The sequence below is a fragment of the Ovis canadensis genome, chromosome 18 (genome assembly GCF_042477335.2).
Source record: "Ovis canadensis isolate MfBH-ARS-UI-01 breed Bighorn chromosome 18, ARS-UI_OviCan_v2, whole genome shotgun sequence".
Lineage (NCBI taxonomy): Eukaryota > Metazoa > Chordata > Mammalia > Artiodactyla > Bovidae > Ovis > Ovis canadensis.
Window position 1 is genome coordinate 41,737,717 of NC_091262.1, and position 20,880 is coordinate 41,758,596.

At 55.2% G+C, this 20,880-nt stretch overlaps 2 protein-coding genes across 3 annotated transcripts in view; one reads left to right on the plus strand and one right to left on the minus strand.

Moving 5' to 3' along the window:
- Window positions 1-4,135, plus strand: part of APBA2 (amyloid beta precursor protein binding family A member 2) — a 129,805-nt gene extending 125,670 nt beyond the window's left edge. For both annotated transcript variants that reach the window (XM_069559296.1, XM_069559297.1), the window contains exons 12-13: window positions 358-498; window positions 3,034-4,135. In XM_069559296.1, the coding sequence (XP_069415397.1) occupies window positions 358-498; window positions 3,034-3,105 (213 nt within the window). In that variant the 3' untranslated portion in view covers window positions 3,106-4,135. The remainder of the gene's footprint in view (window positions 1-357; window positions 499-3,033) is intronic.
- Window positions 4,136-7,930: 3,795 nt separating this feature from the next.
- ENTREP2 (endosomal transmembrane epsin interactor 2) overlaps window positions 7,931-20,880 on the minus strand; it is a 243,756-nt gene continuing 230,806 nt past the window's right edge. Inside the window, exons 8-11 of the mRNA XM_069560063.1 lie at window positions 15,255-15,330; window positions 10,898-11,116; window positions 9,311-9,385; window positions 7,931-8,250 (exon numbers count right to left, since the gene is read on the minus strand). Of these exons, the coding sequence (XP_069416164.1) occupies window positions 7,931-8,250; window positions 9,311-9,385; window positions 10,898-11,116; window positions 15,255-15,330 (690 nt within the window). The remainder of the gene's footprint in view (window positions 8,251-9,310; window positions 9,386-10,897; window positions 11,117-15,254; window positions 15,331-20,880) is intronic.

Consider the following 20,880-nt stretch of genomic DNA (forward strand, 5'->3'; position numbering starts at 1 on the left):
GTGCAGGAGTGTGGGGAGGTACATTTGTTGGCCGGGGTAGCAGTGACTGTCTTCACTGGAAAGAGCAGAGTGGATGCTGGAGAATCTTCCAGAACGGGCTTTACTTGTGTACCACTGCGATCCAGGAGCAGAGGCCCCAGGATGGAGAGGCAGTTCTCCCACAGCCATTTCCAAGCACATTCTAAATCATTATCTCTCAGTTTGTGAGTCAGCAGAGCATTTGTAGGAGCATCTGTCCTGAGGGCTTCATCCTTCCGGTGGTTAATTCTCCTCACCTTTGGGGGCAGGAGGAGGCTGGCAGGCTGGGCAGGGACACTTAACTGACGGGACACCCCAACCCCACCCCGTGTCACTTAGATCTGCAGCCTCATGCGTGGGGGCATCGCGGAGCGGGGCGGTGTCCGCGTCGGCCACCGCATCATCGAGATCAATGGGCAGAGCGTGGTGGCCACCGCACACGAGAAGATTGTTCAGGCGCTGTCCAACTCGGTGGGAGAGGTGAGAGGTCACTGCCTGAAGCCAGACCTGGGCTCTTGGGACCCAAAGGTCTCTAGGACCTGACATCAAATTCCCAAGGGCATGTAGGTACACTGGGACCTCCGAGAGCCCCTCAGGGGCCAGTCAGCTGAGCTGGGCTGTATCTCCTGGGGGAGCCCATGGCAGGCGGGGTTCAGCGTCCTCTTCTTGCTCTGGTTAACTGTGTGGTAAACAGGATGGGTGGGCACTGGGTGGAAACTTGAAGGCTGGCCCTGCTGCACTGCCCCCTCCTACTCTGCTGGCTCCAGCCCTCCCTGCGTTTTTCTGCTGCTCTCTGGCATAGGCACGAGGCTGGTGTGAGGATGGGCACTGGGTGGGGGGTTCAAGGGGGAGCTCAGGAGGGAGCAGGGTGCCTCGAGGGAGATGTAGGTGCTGGGGGAGTGCCAGCCCAGTGTTGGCACAGAGGCCTCCCCAGTATGGGGCGGGGTATATGGCTGTGTGTAGCAGGCAGTCAGGGTGAAGAGGTGAGGGTCTCCCTGAGAGAAGCCTGGGTGATCACAGTACAGAAGGAGCAGACGAGACAGAGCAGAGAGGTGGGTGGCACGGGGACGGGTCTGAAGGCAGGTGCTGGGCAGGGAGTTTGGGTTTGATTCTGAGGGTGGTGGGGATCCCAGGGGCCATGTGCGGAGGGAGGGCTCTGGGGCAGTGTGGGAGCATGGCTTCCTTTTCACAGCCTGGGGGTAAGTGGGTGGGTGGGGTGCTCTATCCTGGAGGGGTCTTCAGATTGCATCAGTCAGGACACATTTCCTGGGGTCACGGGGACCTACTCAGGTTTTGTGAAAGTCCCAGGGCTGGGGGGAGGGGGCTTCCCTGGTAGCTGGTAAACAATCTAAACAATCAGACCAGGGTCTTCACGTGCCATGCAGGAGACCCCGGTTTGATTCCTGGGTCAGGAAGATCCCCTGGAGAAGGGATAGGCTACCCACTCCAGTATTCTTCAGGCTTCCTTGGTGGCTCAGACAGTAAAGAATCAGCCTGCAGTGCAGAAGACGAGGGTTCAATCTCTGGGTCAGGAAGATCCCCTGGAGGAGAGCATGGCAACCCACTCCAGTATTCTTGCCTGGAGAATCCAATGGACAGAGGAGCCTGATGGGCTACAATCCATGAGGTTGTGAAGAGTCGAACATGACTGAGGGACTAGGCACACAAGGCTTGGGGTGGGGGGTAGTTACCCTTCCCAAGTAGGGGCATATGCTGAATCTTAGGAAGGAGGGGCCAGGTAGGCATTGCTGGCTGCCTTTTACAAATGGCTTCGGAGAAAGTAGAATCCAATTTTCCTAAGTAGATGCTTGGGGGCGGCCATCAGCCTTACGCTTCTCAGGGAATCAGTAGTGTGGGAGAGTGGGGGGTGGGGAGCAGGTGTGGGGGTAGGCAGCTGGAGAAATGCTTCTGCCTCTCCAGACCCAAGGTGATGGTTATCAGGGATGCTGGAACGCAGGCTGGGGTGGGAAGCCCTTCAGCCTGGGTGGACCTCGCGCTGGACTAGCTGGCTCTTGGAGTGACAGCGTCTGTCTGCGTTTCCCATCATTGCTGAACATGTTTGGGAAATGAGCTGCTGATCAGCTAGAGCTGGTGTTCTGCTGGGCCTTGAGGGTGGGTTTCTGATTGAGGAAATACAGAGAATGAACCTTCTGATGGGAAAAATCCTCACAGGCTGACAAAGGAGGGAACAGCTAATTGGATCACACAGATCTTAGTGCTGGGGGTGCCGGTGGGAGTCTGTGGTCAGAAAACCTATCAGCCAGGTTGGCCTGTCAGGGTCACTCAGACGAGGCCTGAGAGCTGCTTGCCAAACCTGGGGGTGGACTGCACCCCTGGCCCCTCTCCTGGAGATTGGCCAGCCCGGCCTCTAGAGCCACAGCCACCCACAGGGGCCTGAGTACAGCCGGGTCCAGGCTGGCTTGGGGAGCAGGATGCTCAGAGGAAGCACAAGCAGAGCCCAGGGCCTTGATGAGAGGTGGGGTATGTATCCCGCACGGTGGGCCTCCCTGGGCAGTCATCTGTGTGTTGCAGGTAGCCCAGCCTCCTTGGTGCCAGCGACTGAGGCCAGGTTCCGCCCCCAGCACACGTGCTGTGTGTGTGAGCCTCTGGTTCTCCTGCTGAGGCAAAACTCACCCCTTGCCATTTCTAAGAAGGTCTGGGCACCCGGGCCTGCCCTTCCCGTGGGCAAAGTCCAGCTTTTCACCCAGCCGGTGTCAGGTGGAGGTGAAGGGAAGACCAGCCCTTGACCTCATGGAAAACCCTCTAAAGGCCCGGATGGGAGCTCAGATCACCATCTGCAGGGGCAGTAAATGCTTTCTGAGTCACCATCCGGGGTGGTGACCTCGGGCAGGTCATTCTTCCTTTCCTTGGATGCTGGCAATTTACACAGGACGTGCTCAGGGTGCTTGGGCACCACTGGCCTTGTGGTGCTTGTTTTTGGGGTGCGTGGAGGGGAGAGAGAGGTGGAGGCAGGGAGGGCCGGGTCAGCCCCTGACCTCTCTCTCTCATTGGCAGATCCACATGAAGACCATGCCTGCTGCCATGTTCAGACTGCTCACAGGCCAGGAGACCCCGCTGTACATCTAGGCTGCCTGCCTGCACCCTGATGAGCAGGAGCCAGACCCAGGACCTGACCCCTGACCCCACAGCGCACCCGAGGACACCAGCTCTGCTGAAGGGCATGCCCTCACCACCCACTTTTATTTTTTGGACTAAAAGGGGTATGTCTGAATTCAAGGAGGATCCCAGGAAGCAGTCTCTATAGAACAGTCCAGTGTTTAGCCACATCCCGAGTTTTCTCACCGCGATGGGCGAGGGCTTGTCTGTACTTCGTGTGGTGCGGAGCCAGTGTGCAGGGCGGACGTGGGGACCTCTGGCCATGGCTGTGCAGGGAGCCCCGGTGGGGAGAGCGAGCTCAGGGTGGGGGGCAGCAGCCATGCCCCCACCCTCTGCAGGGGCTCAGGCTCCTGCAGGGAGGGTGCCCAACAGCCAAGCATGGGCGGCCAGCTCTCAGGATGTGACCGGTCACTGAAGCTGGGTGATCGTGTTTGTGAGAAAGGAGACGTCTCTGAGTTACATGAAGGGTGATGTCCACAACCTCAAGACTCCACACTTAGACAATATCACCGTTTTGACTCTTATCTGACAACAAGCCACTCTTCAGACAGTACCACACCTGCTGTCCATGCTCACCTGTCCACTGGTCCCTGGACGCCCCTGGGCAGCCTCCTGCCACTGTGGGCCAGCTGCCTTGTCACAGTCTCTGCATACACGCATCCACACGTGTGCTCTCGCCTTGGACACCAGACCCACACCGGACACCTGTGGTCCCTGGGGCCCCACGTCTGGTCTCTTCGCTGTTAGCAGCAGCGTTCCTTGCGTGTAGATCAAGTGCAGCGTAGTCTAGCCCCGCCTGCAGAGCTCAGTGATCACCGATGTTGTTCTGTCTGGAAGTCTCTTGGGCCCAGGCCTTGAAGAAAACACTGTGACTTAAGAAGCCTTACCATGCGGTAACTAAGCTCTAGGACCACTGGATGAGGGTGACCTGTGTGTTGCATGCCGCCGACCTTGGGAAGACTCGCTAATACCACTAATAAACCCGAGGTCATGATGGAAAGCTGTCCTGCGGCTGGTTTGTCGACAGGGACGCAGCCGCCTAGCTTCCCTTTGACTCTGCGCCTCTCTGTCCAGCTCTGGGAGGGGCTCTTCTCACTGGGTGTGAGGACTTTGGGCATGAATTGGTCAAGGGAGAGCAGGGATGGGGGGTTTGGGGCTTCTCCTGGCTTAGATTGGAATCGCCTCTGTAGAGGCATGTGCGCGGATAGAAAAGGAAGCTGGCCCACTTGCAGCACTGGCTCCTTGCCTGCGGCCGCTCTGCAACCCATCTAGCATAACAACAGGACTGACCATCACTGACTAACTTCGTGGTCATTGTCCTGTGGCATGGGGAGGTGGGGTGAGCCTGGGCTTTGGTCAGAAGCACTGGTCTGTGTCCAGCATGTTAGCCGGGGACACTGGACAAGCAGGGCCCCTTCTCTGGCTTGGATCCTGGCTCCATGCTGTGAGCTAGTAGCCAGGGCTGGACCACACTATGCAGTGAGAGCTGGAGGGCAAAGGCCTCAGCTCAGGGGTCCCAGAGGGCCGGCTCTGCAGCACCCCGGATGAGGTAGGTGAACAGGCTGCAGCAGGGAAACCCATGGGTAGCAAATGACATGGGGACAGGTGCCCCATCAAACAGTAACACATAAAAACAAAATTAAAGAGGGCTTTAGGCCAGCTGCAATCCCTCCCAGAAGCCAGGGTGTATCCCACAGAGGGAGAGCTAGAGGCCAGCATCTGTGAGACCTACCTGTGTCTAGGCTCCTGTCTTGTCCCTGTCTCCAGAAGCATGTTAGGAAATGCATGTCAGGGGCCAGGGATGGTCACACTCCCTTGCTGGCTGTCCAGCCTGACCCTGGCTCGGGACCTGGTCACCAGTGGTGACACATGGTTCTGAGTCTGTCCTAGTCAGACCTCAGAGACACAGAGGCCAGAAATAGCTTTTATTAAAACACTGATCATTATGAAAACACCTTGAGGTACATTAAATACAGCCTGCCAGTTGTACAAACAGGCTTGAAAACAATTTCCTATAAATTCTGCCTTCATAGCAGCATCTGTGGATTGGTACAGCCAAGGGGAGAAAAACATCCATTTAAAATGAGATTTCTTTTCCATGGTTTGTTACAAGAATTTAATTTGTATGGCCGTTGCCAGCTGAAGGGGCCCATAAGTCCTTGGAAAGGAAAGCTCCCCGATGTTTGACAAAGATTTGGGGTCCAGCATGCCCCCATCTCAGCATCCCTGTGGTCCCTGGGGAAGGAAAAGCTCCTTGCTGTGACAAAGATTTAGGGTCCAGCATGCCCCCATCTCAGCATCCCTGTGGTGCCTGGGGTTTGCGGGGTCTGATGGCAGTGCCCTGACAGGCTCTGGCTCCGAGGTAAGCCGGCCCTCTGAGGAAGGACGGGTAGTCAAGGGAGCAGTGGCACCAGACCCCATGCAGGGGGCATCCTGTGCCTCGGCTTCCACCATAGCCCTTGGCAGCCCGCCTATTGACGGTTAACCAGGGCAGGCAGCACAGGGCTGAGTGGGTGTGGGTGCAACAGTGATGGAGGAACCAGCTTTCCCTGTGGCCAGGCACCCACATGGCCTGGGGCTCAGGGTGCTCGATGCAGGGACCCTGGTTCCTGGATGTCACTGAGCAGAGTGGGGTTGAAGGTGCTGAGGCCCCAGCCCGCTGCCAGGTACTGCTCTCTTCCTGGGACCTTTCCTGGAAGCTGGGAGCCAGGCCCTGTGGGAGCCCACGTGGTCGCCAGGCCCTCAGGAGGTGCTAGTCTAGTGGAGCAGGACTCAATGCAGAGTCCTCATCCACAAACACTGAGTCTGAGAACGTGTCTGAGGACTGAGCATTGAGAACACCTAGATGACGGGCTTTGGGCCAGAGTTCCCACCTGCACCCAGGTCGAGGCACAGGCTGCGTCAGGTGTCCAGAGGCAGGAGATGTGTCCCCGTGCAGGGAGGGGATGCAGAGGACACGGAGCACCAGGCCAGGCCTCCTGGGAGGTCACCTGTCAGGCTGCTCAGTGACAGTTCCGATGCCCACAAGGTCAAGCCTCACTCGAGTGACAGCCACATCTGAGACTGCAGGTTTAGCCTGGGGATCCGCTGTGTGAGCCCGCAAGCCTGATGTGGGCCCTCGTGCCCACCCAGGTGAGCCCCTTGCAGCCTATGAAGCTCTGCCTGCCACCCCGCAGAGGCCCAGATGAAGAGGTGCAGGCTGGAGGCTCAGGGGAGGCCCCTTGGAAAAACCCATCAATTTACTTAACCTACAGAGAGAGTGGCTTTGGGGACTTCAAAAGCCCTTAGCTGAGAAAAATTAAGAGATTTTCATTTTACAGTCTGGATAAAGTGCTCATAAATTCATCTCTGGGATGTCTTGAGTGGAGAAGTTCCGGCTGTCATCAGAGGCCTGAGTAGATATTGGTCCAGTTCTTACCTCTGGGAGGCAGTGATCAATGATAATGTGACTGAAACAAAGTGTTCACAGCTGACCGTCACCTGGGCTTCCTACCTCGGGGTCCAGGGGCTCCTCCGCGTGTCTGGGCTGGAAACACTCCCCCAGCCACCCTCTCCCCACTCCCTGACACACCCCAGCACACTGGCCCCAGGCTGCTGGGCCCCTGGCAGTGGTGGGCGCCCTACCTGGCCCAACCCCCACACTCCCCGTGTTGGGCTCATGGGCTCCTGGTTGAGGACTGTGGGATTCAGTTGTCTTGTCCCACAGGGACCACCAGCCACAGTCCAGGATGACACAGGTGTCCCTGTGGCTGCAGAAAGTTGAGGATGGTGCTGCCTTGGGGCTGTGGTTGGGAAGTAGCTGCTGCTGAGGTCACCAGAGCCAGGGGTCCGGGGGGGTGGCACAAAGATCCAGGGCCCCCAAGGAGGCTTTTGGACACTCAGGGTGGGGTTTATGGAAAGAGATGGACAGCCTGCATCTTCCAAAGCAGACGTGGCCGCTGCTCAGCTGGCGAAGGGGCTGCTCTGGGTCATGAGATCCCCTGAGGCCAGTCGGCCCAAGGCAGATGCGGGAGAACCCCAGGGATATGCACAGGGGCTTGCTGTTCCAGGACAAAGTGCTCTGTGCCGAGCGGGTTAAAAAGACAGCGAAGAAGCTGCCAGAGAGGAAGCAGAGAAGATGCTCTGGTTGGTGGTGGGTGGAGCAGGGAGGGGTTGCCAAGGAGACAAGGTGATGGGGGTCTCTTAGAGCCCCTAGTCATAGCCGTCTGTCCCCCAGGGTGGCCAGGCCACTGGGGCGTCCCTTATTGTGTATGTGTTCACCAGATGTGGTGGCCATGTTGCCCTTCGGGCAGATGGCTGAGCCCAGGATGCCACCTGGGCTAGAACTACTTAATTTCCTTAACAATCAGCATCTGAGACAGGATAGATCGTGGATACAAACCACAAGGGAAAATGGACTCACTGCCTGACGCCCTGCTTGACCCGCTTAAACACTAAATTAAGTAAGGGGTGGGGAGGATCCTGCTCCTCCATGGCCCCAACCTTGAAGATACTTCAGCTCAGCTAGATGCATGACCCTGTCACTGGATTCCTGTTGCTCAGCTCGTTCAAGGCGCCATCTGTCTGACAGCACCAACGATTCACGAGGGACACGGGAGTTGTCTGCTGTGTCACTGGGCTAGGTAGGAAGTGTCACCCCCAGAGAACAGCGGACAGGGTTCTCGTCCAGAGCAGAGCAGCTGTTTCCCGCCTGAGCCACCCTGGATCGCAGCCTCTCCCCACAGACCCAGTGCCCCCGTGGGGACTCAGGCACCAGTTCATCCGCATCTGTGTCCACACCCAGACGGAGGTGCTGTCACAGCTGGCCCAGGACACGAGTGCTGAGGACAGCCTCCTCCATGAGGCACTCCTCAGGGGGCACAGCCGAGCGGGCAGACCCCACCACATGCCTCACCTCCACGGGCAGGGAGCTGCTCGAGTGCTCCAAGAACTTGGCCACCAAGACCCTGGCGTCCTCAAAGGCCTTGCTGTCCACTAGGGAGCGCAGCCGCTCTTTGGAAACTGTCTGTAAGGCCTCTGGCATTGACCGCGGGTCTGCTTTCCAGGCGTCTGGCTCCCTGGGTGAGAGCTGGTGCCGACAGGCGCAGGCGGCCGTGATCGAGTGAGACAGGGTCGCTGAAAATTGGGGGAAAGACACAACCTGAGAACAACGGACACAAAACAGAAGGCAGCCGTCCAGGAATTCCTTGAAAAGCAAACACAGGGATGCTTTGGACAAACTCTCTGCCCAGATTCCCATGTCCCAGCCTGGCCCTCACTTCCTGTGTCCCTCTGTCCCTGGCCCCTCGTACCCCTGAGTTCAGCCTGCGTTAACCTAGAGGGGCTGCAGCCTCCTGGAGCTGAAGGGCTGGGGATGGGAGGGTGGGATTCAAAGCTGGCTGGCCAGACAGGGGCTAGGCAGGGGTCTCAGTTCTCTGCTGGAATTCGCAAGCATTGTGTGTGTTGGGAGGGTGGGGTGTGATGCCCCTTCTCAGCCTTCCCCAGCTCCATGACCTTTGCCCTTGAGAGCTGGACAGCATCTGGACACACATCTGCCTGGAAAGCAGAGCTGGGGGTGGTAGAGGGCAGTGAGAGTCCCTCCCCATGTCAAGGACAGACAGCAGCCATGCCTCTCAAGGCAGCCAGCCCAGGGCCCAGGGCCCCCATGCCAAGGGCGGGGAAATGACACTAGCTCTCAGCAGGGTCACGGCCTCTCTGGATGACCCACAGAAAGAACCCCGTCAAGGAAATCCAGCTCCAGGCAGTCAGCTGTGATGAGTTGCCAAGGACCAACCTAAGGCCTGGCCTGCCCCATGTATGTTGCAGGTCACACAAGAGAACACATTCTGGGTGGTCCAGGGTGTGTTTTGTGGCAGTGAGCAATCCTGGTCATGAAGCATGAAAAACTGTAGAAGATTCACACATAGGGGGTGGGGGCCTCTCCCCTCCAAATAGAAACTCATAAATACAGTAAAACCAGTGATAAATCAGGTATAGCCTCTAATACAGCCCACCAAGAGAGTAGGGAATGGTGGAGGGCAGCCCATCTTCCAAACCCAGAGGGCTGGGGCTTCTACATACCTGGACCACTCTGGGAGGGGCTGGTTGGGTTTAGACACAAGACAGCTGAGGACCACTGGTACTTCTGCCCCCTACACAGAAGTTATCAAAGGGTTTCAAAAAAGGGGTGTCTCACCAGTCCCCAGTGCTGCTCGGGACAGTCCTGCTTCGAGGTCCTGGCTGCAGGATGGGGTATGTGAAGAGGCGTCACCTTAACCAGAAAGAGTTCAGTTAACACACAGCCTAGGGGAAAGAAATTCCCGATAATACTGTAGTGACCCTCCTGTGTCTAAGATGGACATCAGAGGTAAGGCCAGCAGTGGAGACCCCTGAATATAAACCCGGGGCAGGAGGTCCCCTGGCCTGTCACTTCCTCAGCACAGCCTCAGAAAAGGGCAGCCGGCCGGCACCACTGACAAGCCCAGAGCCCTTCATCCCAATCCCCATCCACATCTGGGGGTCCAGGCACCTGGGAGGCACATGCTTTTGATGAACAAAACAGTAACTGTCAGAGGTGACAGCATGGAGAGGCAGTCACAGGGGTGACAGCTTGTAAGCAAGCCACCACTGCTCTTTAGATCCATCCCTAACATGTCAGGGTTTGCAGAGCATGAGCTTCACTGGAGGGGTGGGGAGCGGGGAACCCCAATCGGGTGGTGGTAGCCCTAAGGGGCTTATAAACATCTGAGCCAGGAGCACATGAGCAGCCGGTGCGTCCTCAGGAGAAGGTTCTAGGGGAGGTGGTTGGTGAGCTGGTCAGGGGGTGCAGGAGGGATGGGGAGGGGTGCTGACCAGAAGCAGCAGAGGCACCGCCTGTACTTTCCAGTGGGGCACCTCAGGCAGTGGCCTGGGTGGACACCGGCTCCATGCAGAGATGGGGTTCTCCTGGGGGCAGGATGGGATCTAATCTACCTGGGGTTCAGCTGGACAAGACCATTGACCGGTCCAGGCACCACTGGTCTCCTCTGACTTCTTTCACTGTATGGACAAGTCCCCACAGTGATAGTACTTGTGGTCAAGGGCCCCCAACTTTTAGTGGCACAGACCCAGGAGGAGGTGGGGGTCCTCCAACTTCAGGATGTATGAGACCCCCTAGGGCGTGCTGTTGGGCTGCAAGGTACAGGACCCTAGGGCCAGGTCTCCCATCCTGGGGGCACCTAATGTCACATGGACAGTGCTGACCCAACCCAGGGTGCCCATGACGTGTCTGCCGGGGGCGGCATCGGCTGGCAGACAACTCCCGTCCAGTGGTGTCCCTGAGATGCAGCCCGGTCTTACGTGGCCCCTTGTCCCACCAGACCCCTCAGCACATGTAGGCACTTCCCACAAGTGTGTAACCCAGGCTGGTCCTGGCGGGGAGTCACCCAGGCAGAAAGTCAGATATAGACTGTGGGCTCTGCCTGACCCGAGGCCTCATGCGCCCCAGAGCTGGTGTGAAGCCTGCAGGCTAACGCCAAGGCTGGCAGACCTGCCCAGAAGGCTGTCATCTCCCCAAACCTCCATCTGCCTGCCCTCCTCCCTGACTGAGCAGCAAGCTCAGTGGGGGCACAGCAGAAGTTGCAGGGTGGCCATCCCCCTTCCAGGCTTCAGAAATCAAGTTCACATTGCCCATGTGGCCCAAGGCAGGGCCCAGGGCTGGACTCTACTCCCAGGGGACATGAGGCCTGTGGTGTCCATGCAGAGCCAGGCATGCCCCAGGACACAGAGGTTGGGGCCGCTGTACCTGTCGCCCTGGACGTGCATGAAGTGGGGTCACTGATGGAGCGGGCCATGCGCCTGGGACCTGGCCTCACCCATGTGCCCTTGTGGGGCCCCTCAGGAGATGTGTGGTGGGGATGCGGGGTAGGCAGCGGGGTGCCCGTGGGGTCGTCGGGGGACAGGTGGCTCAGGCCAGGAGCAGCGCTGCCCTCGGAGGCCAGGAGGCTGGAGCTGTCAGCCAGTGCTGCAAAGAAAGGGACCCGAGTTAGTGCTGGTGACCACCGAGCCCCCCACCATGAGGGAGAGCGTTCCCCAGAGTCCTCCCAGGGGGCAGGTGCAACCCACCCTCCAAACTCCAAGCCTGGAAAAAACCCTGTCATTGTGTGAGGCTGATAGTGCTCTGTGTGGAAAGGAGGGGGACAAGAATCATTCCAGAGGGGCACTGGCTCCACAGGAGACTCTAAGTCAGAAACCAGCTGCACCTCCCATCCAGGGCATCCTGGGGCGGGGAGTCTGAAGCACAGGAAGGTGCACAGGAAGGGTCTCTTGCTCCAAGGGCAGGGCCTGTGCAGAGAGAGGTGGGGGCTTGAGGGACCCTAGCACCACCAGCCAGGTCCCAGCGGGTCTGAGAACCTGTCTGCCCTCACACAGGCCCAGAGTGCAGCCGCTCGTCAGGCAGGGGGTTAGCCCAGCCTTGACCACTCTGGAGGTGGCCTGGCACCAGGTATTGAACAAGCTGCCCTGATGCCCCAGGTGTGAGAACTGCTGCTCAGGCCGGGCTCCACCCCTTGCTTCTCCACAGGTGGCCCTGAGGCGGACTGGACCAGGATCCATCTAAACAGGGTCCCCAGCAGACCTGTACGCACACCAGGGCCTGAGGACCACCTCACTGCCCTGCCTCCTGACTGAAATAGATGTTCAAGTTGAGTGATAAGAACCACAGCAGCTCGAACTCCTGCAGGGAGGTGAGGGGGAAGCTTTGGGGTCTGTTCTTACCTCTCCTTCCTGTGGGTGCTGGGGGAGCCTCTCTATTCCCAGAGGTCCCAAGTGCCCCACACCCATGCCCATCCCATGCCCAGGGCTCACCCAGTCACCCCCAGTCCCTGGCCAAGGACACACAGCTGAGAGGGTGGGAAAAAGGTGACAGGCGGCCAAGTGGGAGCTGGCTGAAGTGACCCTGTCCAGCAGCACCTGTGCTCAGCCACCGCCTGCCCCACTGTCCACCGCTGCCGCTCAAGAGGTGGTTTGAGACCATCAGTCCCATCTGTCCATTCAGAAAAACAAAGATGAGCCAGACCTCACAGATCACATGAAAAAAAAAAAGAAAAAATTCTTCAGGATCATTAACACTTTCCTTTTTTAACGTGCTGTAAGAAGAAAATCGGAGAAGGCAATGGCAACCCACTCCAGTACTCTTGCCTGGAAAATCCCATGGACGGAGGAGCCTGGAAGGCTGCAGTCAATAAACCTGCAGCCATGGGGTAGAGAAAGATTTTATAAACATGATATTGATAGAAACCATAAAGGAAAAGCCTGATACCTTTGACAACAGAAGGAATGGCAAACTTGTATATGGTGAAGGCCTCGTTAACAGGCTTTGAGAAACAAAGCCTGAACTGGGGAAGCAAGCCTGTCATAAATAGGAAAACTGTCGCTCTTACACATTTCCTCATTTCTCTATTTAGCAAATATTTTTCTTATTTGTTGTTGTTATTTAGTTGCTAAGTTGTATCTGACTCTGCGACTCCATGAACAGGAACATGGAAAACCATGAACATGAACTCCATGTCAGGCTCCTCTGTCCATAGGATTTCACGGGAAAGAATACTGGAGTGGGGTGCCGATTCCTTCTCCAATTTTTCTTATAAGTCTAAAAAAAAACTGCTAGAGAAAAAAATGGACCCCAAAACAGACCTACAAGTTGATGATAAACATGTAAAAAGGTATAGAAACCCAATCCTGTGTGAGTGTCAAGTTCACCTTTAATAAGGTCCCAAGGAGTGACAATGTCGGGGGGTGGGATGGGGTTTGTAACAAGCACCCTTGGTGGAAACATGATCTTGTAATAAAACCTTTCCAGGACATAGTGTGGTCAATACCCCCAAATCTAAAACACATGTTCCCCTGGACTTGGCAATTTTCCTCGCTGGAATTTATCCCAAGAAAATAATTGGGCAAGGGCCCCAAATCGAGTGTATAAATGTAGGAAAGAAAGAACAATTTTCATTAGAAAAGTTTAGACCTAGACATTGTCATCATAAACACTATACAATTTTTTCAAGATTACCCAGCAGAGTGTTAAAAGTCTTTTGAATAGTATTCATTCCTGTGGACTTTTTCATCCCAACTCCCCCCTTCTCTTTTACTGCTTTATTGGGGTGTAATTTGTATGCAAAAGCCCTGTATCTATTTAATGTATATAATTTGATGAAATGGGACATATGCACACAAAATTGATGCCAAGTTTCTCAATGTCAGTGAAAGTCCAGTGATTGAGTTCCTCAAGGACATGCAGTCACAGAGAGACAAATGTGACTTATCTCTGTATATATGTCGTTAATAGAAACCTGATAAAATTAGAACATTGCAGGAAAAACTCATGGTCCAAGGCTGGTAACTCTCATTTCTGCACACCACCCCCCACTCCTTGACTTGTGTTGTGTGACTGTATTTTTGGGCTTCCCAGGTGGCTCAGAAGGTAAAGAACCTGCCTGCAGTGCAAGAGACATGGGTTTGATCCCTGGGTCAGGAAGATCCCCTGGAGAAGGAAATGGCAACCCACTCCAGTATTCTTGTCTGGAGAATTCCATGGACACAGGAGCCTGGTGGGCTACAGTCCATAGGGTCACAAAGAGTCGGACAGGACTGAAGCGACTTAGCACGCACACATGCAATAAATGCATTCAGCAAGGTTGTCCAATTTGACGTGAGTGCATGAGTGAATCCCCTGACTCACAGTCAGTCACACATACTGACCATGAACATGCAGAAACCAAAGGTGTAAATCCAGTGCCGATGACAGTTGCTCCAGAGAAAATGAAACATGTAACACGCACACCAACAAAAACTGCCCAGGATCTGTAGGTGAAAATGATACTGTGAAACCACAGACTGAAATCCACAGAGACAGGCTGTGTTTGTGCCTTGGAAGACTCAGCTTTAGAAAGATGGTGATTCCCTAAAATACTGAACAAATGAACTTATTCTACACAACAGGAGCAGACTCAGATATAGAGATCAGACTTGTGGTTGCCAAGGGGGAGAGGGAGTCAGAGGTGGGAAGGACTGGGAGTTTGGGATTAGCAGATGCAAACTAGTATGTAGAGACTGGACAAACAAGAACGTTCTAATGTATGACACAGGGACCTATATTCATTATCCTGGATAAACCACAATGGAAAAGAATATAAAAAAAGATTGTGTGTATATGTATAACAGTCACTTTGCTGTACAGCAGAAATTAACACAATATTGTAAAAAAAAAAAAAAAGTGATTCTGTTCAAATAGCCACACAGGTTTAATGTGATTCCTGTCAAGATCCCAACAAGATACAGGTGAACTGATTCAAAATTGGCTATGAAAAGACTCTTGCTCCTTGGAAGAAAAGCTATGACAAACTGACAGTGCACTCAAAAGCAGAGACATCACTTTGCTGACAAAGGTCTGTACAGTCAAAGCCATGGTTTTTCTAGTAGTCATGTATGGATGTGAGAGTTGGACCATAAAGAAGGCTGAGCACTGAAGGATTGATGCTTTTCAACTATGGTGTTGGAGAAGACTCTTGAGAGTCCCTTGGACTCACGGAGATCAAGCCAGTCAATCCTAAAGGAAATCAATCCTGCATATTCATTGGAAGGACTGATGCTGAAGCTGAAGCTCCAATCCCTTGACCACCTGATGTGAAGAGCCGGCCTGTTGGAAAAGACCCTGATGCTGGGAAAGATTGAAGGCAGGAGGAGAAGGGGAATGACAGAGGACAAGATGGTTGGATGGCCTCACTGACTCAATGGATGTGAGTTTGGGCACACTTTGGGAGATAGTGAAGGACAGGGAAGCTTGGTGTGCTGCAGTCCATGGGGTCGCAAAAAGTTGGACACGACTGAGAGACTGAACAACAACAAATGAGGGAAAGGGCACTGGGGTGAGGGGGGCAGACAAAGCCCCCTGGACAAAGTATGAGGTTCCCAGGTCTGACCACTGGGGCAGAGGAGGAGGATGTATGGAGCCTCCCCTGTACCTAGCAGGAGTGGCTCCAGCAGCTCCCATCCCTTCAAGAGAAGGAGACACAGGATGTAACAGGAGAAGAGAAGAAAAAGGGAGGAGGAGACACACCTGGAAGACTACCATCTTAAGTGTTCCAGACTGAAGAGGGTGTACTTACCTTGTGAGCTGAAGCCTGCAGCGACGTCAGGGTCCCTGGGGCCGGGTTCAGTCACTTGCGGGTCCGTGCTTGGGAGCTGCAGTGAGAAACAGGATGTGGGTGGTCTGCTGTCTTAAGGGTGCATCACAGCCACCTCTAGAAAGGCAGGTTGACTCCAGAGCTGCCTCCGGAGCTCCGGACTCCGTATTCCACAGACATGTGAGCAGAGCTCCAATCTTCTCCCCTGAATGTGTGGGGTGGGTGGAGGGAGACGCCATTTCCAAGACTGAAGCTCCTTCCTTGGACCTTCTGCATTCAACCGTGTGCTCACCCTGAGAGCCCACCCTGAGCCCACTTGCCTTCCACTTACAGGCACTGTCTGAGGCTGATGGAGGTCACACACACTCCCTGCCTCAGTAGAGGCAACAGGACAGCCCTTCCCTCATCCCCACCCCCTCCTCTCTCCCTGCTCTCATCCTGGGAAGAGGACCATGGCACCAACACTCACGGCACCGCAGTGCTCTGGGCTAGCAGTATGCACACAGGCAGGCACTGAACATGCTCCCCGCACTCCCCAGGGCTGCATGCACCCGGCCTCCTCCTCTGCCTTCTGCTCACATGTGGGGTCAGGAGGCTGCTCCCAAGGCCAGGGGTCCAGATGCACACGGAGCGTGTGCCAGGTTGACGCAGGCCCCCAAGCCCACTGGAGGGGGTAGCTGTGAAACTCAAATCAGGGTGCACGGTCCTCACACTTTTGCAGCTTTCTTCTTGAATGACTATTAGGCCCAGAGAGGTCTGGGGAGTGTGAGGGGAGAGACCAGCCTCCCCATAGCATGTCTGCTCTTTGCCCACCCTCTTTGGGCTGGGATCTGCCCCAGGCTAGTGCATCTATGCCCTCCCTGCTTCAGGGTACAGCAGCCTCTCCCCTCCCCAGCCATGCACCTGAAGGCGTGAATCCCATGTGCACTGACCTGTGCCCCTCATGAACACCATCCCTGGGTCGTTGTGGTATTTCAGGACTGCTGGCCAGTAATGGGCTGATGGAGGCTAGGAAGGTCAGGCAGGCTCTGTGGCAGGCCTGGTTCCAGCTCAGTAATTACATTTCTGTCTCCCTCCTGCTCAGTCGAAAGTTTATAGTGGGTGCCCACCTTTCCTCTGTCAAGCAGGCTGAGGGCTAGGCTACTGGCCCCCACCCCACTCCACCCCACCAGAGGGGTGAGCTGCACACCCACAGGGATCAGACAGGGAGGTGCCCCAATGGTCCCTTGGATCCCACGTGTATATAATACCATCCAGCACTCAGCACTCCCTCTCTGCCGGGGAAGGGTTGGTTGGGGTGAATTCATAACATCCACACCAGGTAACCTGTGTGGGAAATTTGTGTCAAGAATCTCCAGCCAGGGACATCCCTGGTGGTCCAGTGGCTAAGACTCTGTGCTCCCAGTGCAGGGGGACCCAGGTTCAATCCCTGGTCAGGAACTAGATGCCACATGCAGCAACTAAAAGTTCTCATGCTACAACAAAAAGATTTCATGTGCCACCAAAGAAGATCAAAGATCCCACTTTCGGCAACTAAGACTTTTTTTGTGATTTTTGCAGGAAGCTGTTTTTTTTTTTAAAATATTTATTTATTTGGCAACTAAGACTGGGCACAGCCAAATAAATAAATATTAAAAAAACAACATCAAAACAGCCCCCTTCAAAATCACAAAAAAAGGAACAGTGCCCAGAGGTTCGTTTCCTAACTCTTGCCTGTATCTAACCTTTTTGACTCCCTTTTCTTTTTTGTAGGAGTGGGTGGCAACTTCAGGCCTGAAAATAAAAAGCTTCTGGCAATAAAGAAATATAAATAAAACAAGAGAAGTAAAATACACGGCAAGACAAGGTCAGGAGGAAATTGGATTCATGTCATGTTTTGCAGAAGCGGCACCGGCTTCTCTCTGGCTCACAGTCAAACCTGGTGTCAAGAGGAGACAGCTCCTGGGAGCAGGGCATCCGTCACCCTGGTGAGCAGGGTGTCAGGGTTGAACCTGAACGTGCCCCGCCCCCACCACCCCATGTCGAAGGCCACCTGGCCGCAGCTCAGCTGTGGGGGAATGGCTGCTCACTTCAACCAGCATTGTCGATGAAACACAGAGGCAGTGGAAGAAAGATATTTGCAGCATAGAATTGGAGCTGAAATCTGAGTTTAGCAATGAAGGCTCATAACAGCTCTCACAGGACAGAGGGTGAAAGGGCTGGGAAAGGAGAGGCTGCATGAATGACGTAATGTGGATGCTCTGATGCCTGCATTTGTTTATTCCCAGATGTGTTGTTTTGACCACTTATCGTAACTGAAAAGTCAATTGGCATTTAGGCAAATAAGCCAAGTTCCCCCATCTCCCTTTCTTGTAGGAAGCTGGGGCTAAGATGTCGTGTGTGGAAACTCTGCGCTATGTCTGTAACGAGTTTCCTACTCCTGGCTGAGGTCAGGCAGCTGTATCCTAGGTTCATAGAGTGCTGTCCTTGGGTGGTGGGGGGGTGGTGGTGCAGTTATCAACAACCGAGGAAAAGGGGCACTAAGGTTTTGGGCTCATGTTCCAAAACAATCTTTCAAGATAATTGACTTACAGGTCTTCACATGTAAAAGTCATTTTGTCTGAAAATACAAATAATAACTTTGAGGCCTTGGGGTTGGACACAGCTCTGTCACGTCCCTCGCCTTTCTCACAACTGGCCCCACCCACTGTATTGCCACCAAAATCCCTAAAGCCCTGCTGGGTCACATCCACCCCAGATGCCCCGCTGCTCAAAGGAAGGTCTACAGTGTGGCATCCAGGGTCATCAATCTGCATCCACATCATTCCTGTGAGCTCTCTTTCTAACCCCTAGGACTCCACGAGGAGCTGCTCTGGCTCACAAGCCCCATCCACCCACGACGGCCCAGCTGGCCCTTCCTCCGAGGCCACAGAGAAGTCCATTCGTCCCTGTCCTGTGACCCCGAGGAAGGGGACCCCATTCACCTCTGGATCTTAGAACCTGTGAACCAGTGCACGGTCTTATGGACCCCCTGGAACATGTGCAGGACATCAACCTGGCAAATTTGCCCACTTTCCTATTGTAGAAAGAAACCCCCTGCTTCTAGTTCTGCCACAAGCTCATCGCAGACCAAGTCAGAATGGAACCTGAATGAGGCCGAAACACACGGTCAAAATGAACATGCTGAGTTTGGAGGTGGGTGGGGGTGGGCATGTTTCTTTCCAAGTCAAAAATCTATTGAGATGTGCGGCCTCTGCTCTGCTCAGACCTGCACGGCATCTGCTTGTCTTTCCAGGGGCGGTTGTCTTCCTCTCTTTATTCAAAGGAGCACAAATAGGCAATTTATACACATCTGTCCTAACAAGGGTATAATTAACCTTCTCATCTTCCGGGGAGAAGGGCTTGTGCTGTATGGGAGCTGCTCCTGACTGCTGAGTTAGGGGGAGGGCTGCCTGGGAGAGGGGGCAACTGGCAGGCGCAGTGTTCCTTCCATGGACGGGAAAGGTTCCTGGACTCCCAGCTCCCCTACTTCCCCTGCTCCCCTGGGGTGTCTGTGGAATTGGAAAGTACTGCCAGTCCACAGGGTCAGAGAGAATCAGCCAGCGGCCCCTGGACTGGGAGGAGGAGGGATACGGTGGCCCTTTCATCACAGATGCTGCCAGCCAGGCCCAGGGAAGGGGGGGCCACATCCATTGACAACAATCAATTGTGCAGGCGCTTGTAATCTGGCAGTGTCTGAGCCAACACAAGCTCATGTAAGATGGGTCTTTGCCCTTGAAAATTTCCTCCCCAAAATCCTGTGAAAGAAATCTCCACTTAAGAGAATTCCTCATACTTTTGGAAAATGATGTCATATGAGTCTTAGAACAGGTATTACCATCATCATCCTCGGATATAGTCTACTAGACTATAGAATAGTCTACAGTGACTATCACTATTAAATAGTGATAACCACTCAACATCCTTCTAGGTCCAAGTGTGGGGGTGCCTCAAATGTTACCCTCAAACCCAAAGCTGGATCCCAGCCCACTGTATCCTCAGAGGCCCAGCAGGGCAGGAGCGTGCCTGGGGCTTCTCGCTGGCTCCTGCCCTGCTGCTGTCCACGGGGTGGTGCACACAGACCTGAGAATCACTGCTCGGCTCCTCTTCTCTGGACATGGAGGGAATATGGAGACGCAGGCCAGGGGAGCCCAGAGCTCTGTGTGGCAGAGGGGTTGTGGTGCGAAGGGGGATGTAGAGGGGGAGGTGGCAGGGGTCCCTCCCACCCCAAGTGGCTGAGGAGAATCACACAGCCCTGTGGGCTTCCTGGGGTCTCCAGTTCCCTGGCCACCCTGCCCAGTGCCCCTGCTGGTTACAGGCTGAGCTGCCTGTCTGCTCCAGGGTCAGCCCCTCCTGCCTTCCAGGGCCCTCCCTCACCTGGCCCTGGGGAGCCCCTGGCCCCATGCTCCAGGCCCTGGCACAACCCTTTCGAAACCCCCTCACCCTGTTCCCACACCCCACCTCCACCCCCAACTATTTCCTATCCGGCCTCTTCTTGGAGCATCTTGCCAGAGCCATTGACCCCGGTTCCCAAATGTGTAGCAGCTGCAGTGGGGATTTGGGAGCCAGGCTGATCCTCAGATTCTCAGCAGCCCCCAGAGCACTGGGGGTGAGCCCAGCATCTGCATTTGACTGACAAGCCCTCCACAGAGTCAGGAGGCCCCCTGGAGCCTAGAAAAAGTATCCACACTCCTCGTCTCCCTCCTCGGGTGCCATCCCCCAACTCCCCAATGCCGTCTGGTCCTAACCACTCTCCCACCCCATGGCAGCTGGTCCTGCCAAAGTCACCAGCAGCCCTTGGATGGTGAGCCAGGTGGACAGGGCCCAGTCTTTAACAACCTCCGGGCAACACTTGGCTGATGTCTTCCTCCCTAAGCACTGGTTTCTGGGACCCCCAACCATGCCTTCTCCTTGGCCCTCACCCTCTGGCTCCAGGGCTTCATTGATTACCTCTGCAGTGAACCCCAGCCTCTCTAAGGCCCCAAGTCCAGACCCTATCAGCCACAGACATTCCCTTGGATGTTCTGATGATCCTGGTACCCAGCGAGGACCAGCAAGTAGACTGTTGTCCCCCGATTTCACATTTGCCCCTCCCTCTGAGCCTTTGCAGGAGCTGCCCCCTCCCCTGGGAGCACACCCCTCCTCCCTGACCTGCTGGCCTGCCAATGGCTGAGGCCTCAGCTCCCAGGATCCCTGGACCCACCCAGGGATGAGCATCCCTGCCCAGTGCCCCACAGTACCCGGAGCTCCACTCAGGGCTCTGACCACTCTGACAGGAAGTGGGTTCCCTTGACAATACTGACTGATCAATTTTTATCTTGAAGAGAAAAATAAACCACTTCAGGAAGGCAGAATGCTCTGCTTCGCTTTAAAGGGAAAAGTTCCAGGGAATGTGGTTGTTAATGAGTCTAGAGATGAGAGTCACCCGCGTCACACTGCTGCCTCCTCCCTCTGGGGCCGTTGCCCGGTTTGCCCCTCCCCCACACAGGAAAACAGCCAGGAGACCCAGCTGAGTCCTTCTGCTGGGCCGACAGTCTCAGGACCTCTCGGTGGGAGCAGGCCCTGAGAGAGGCCCCGGGGTGTCAGGAGC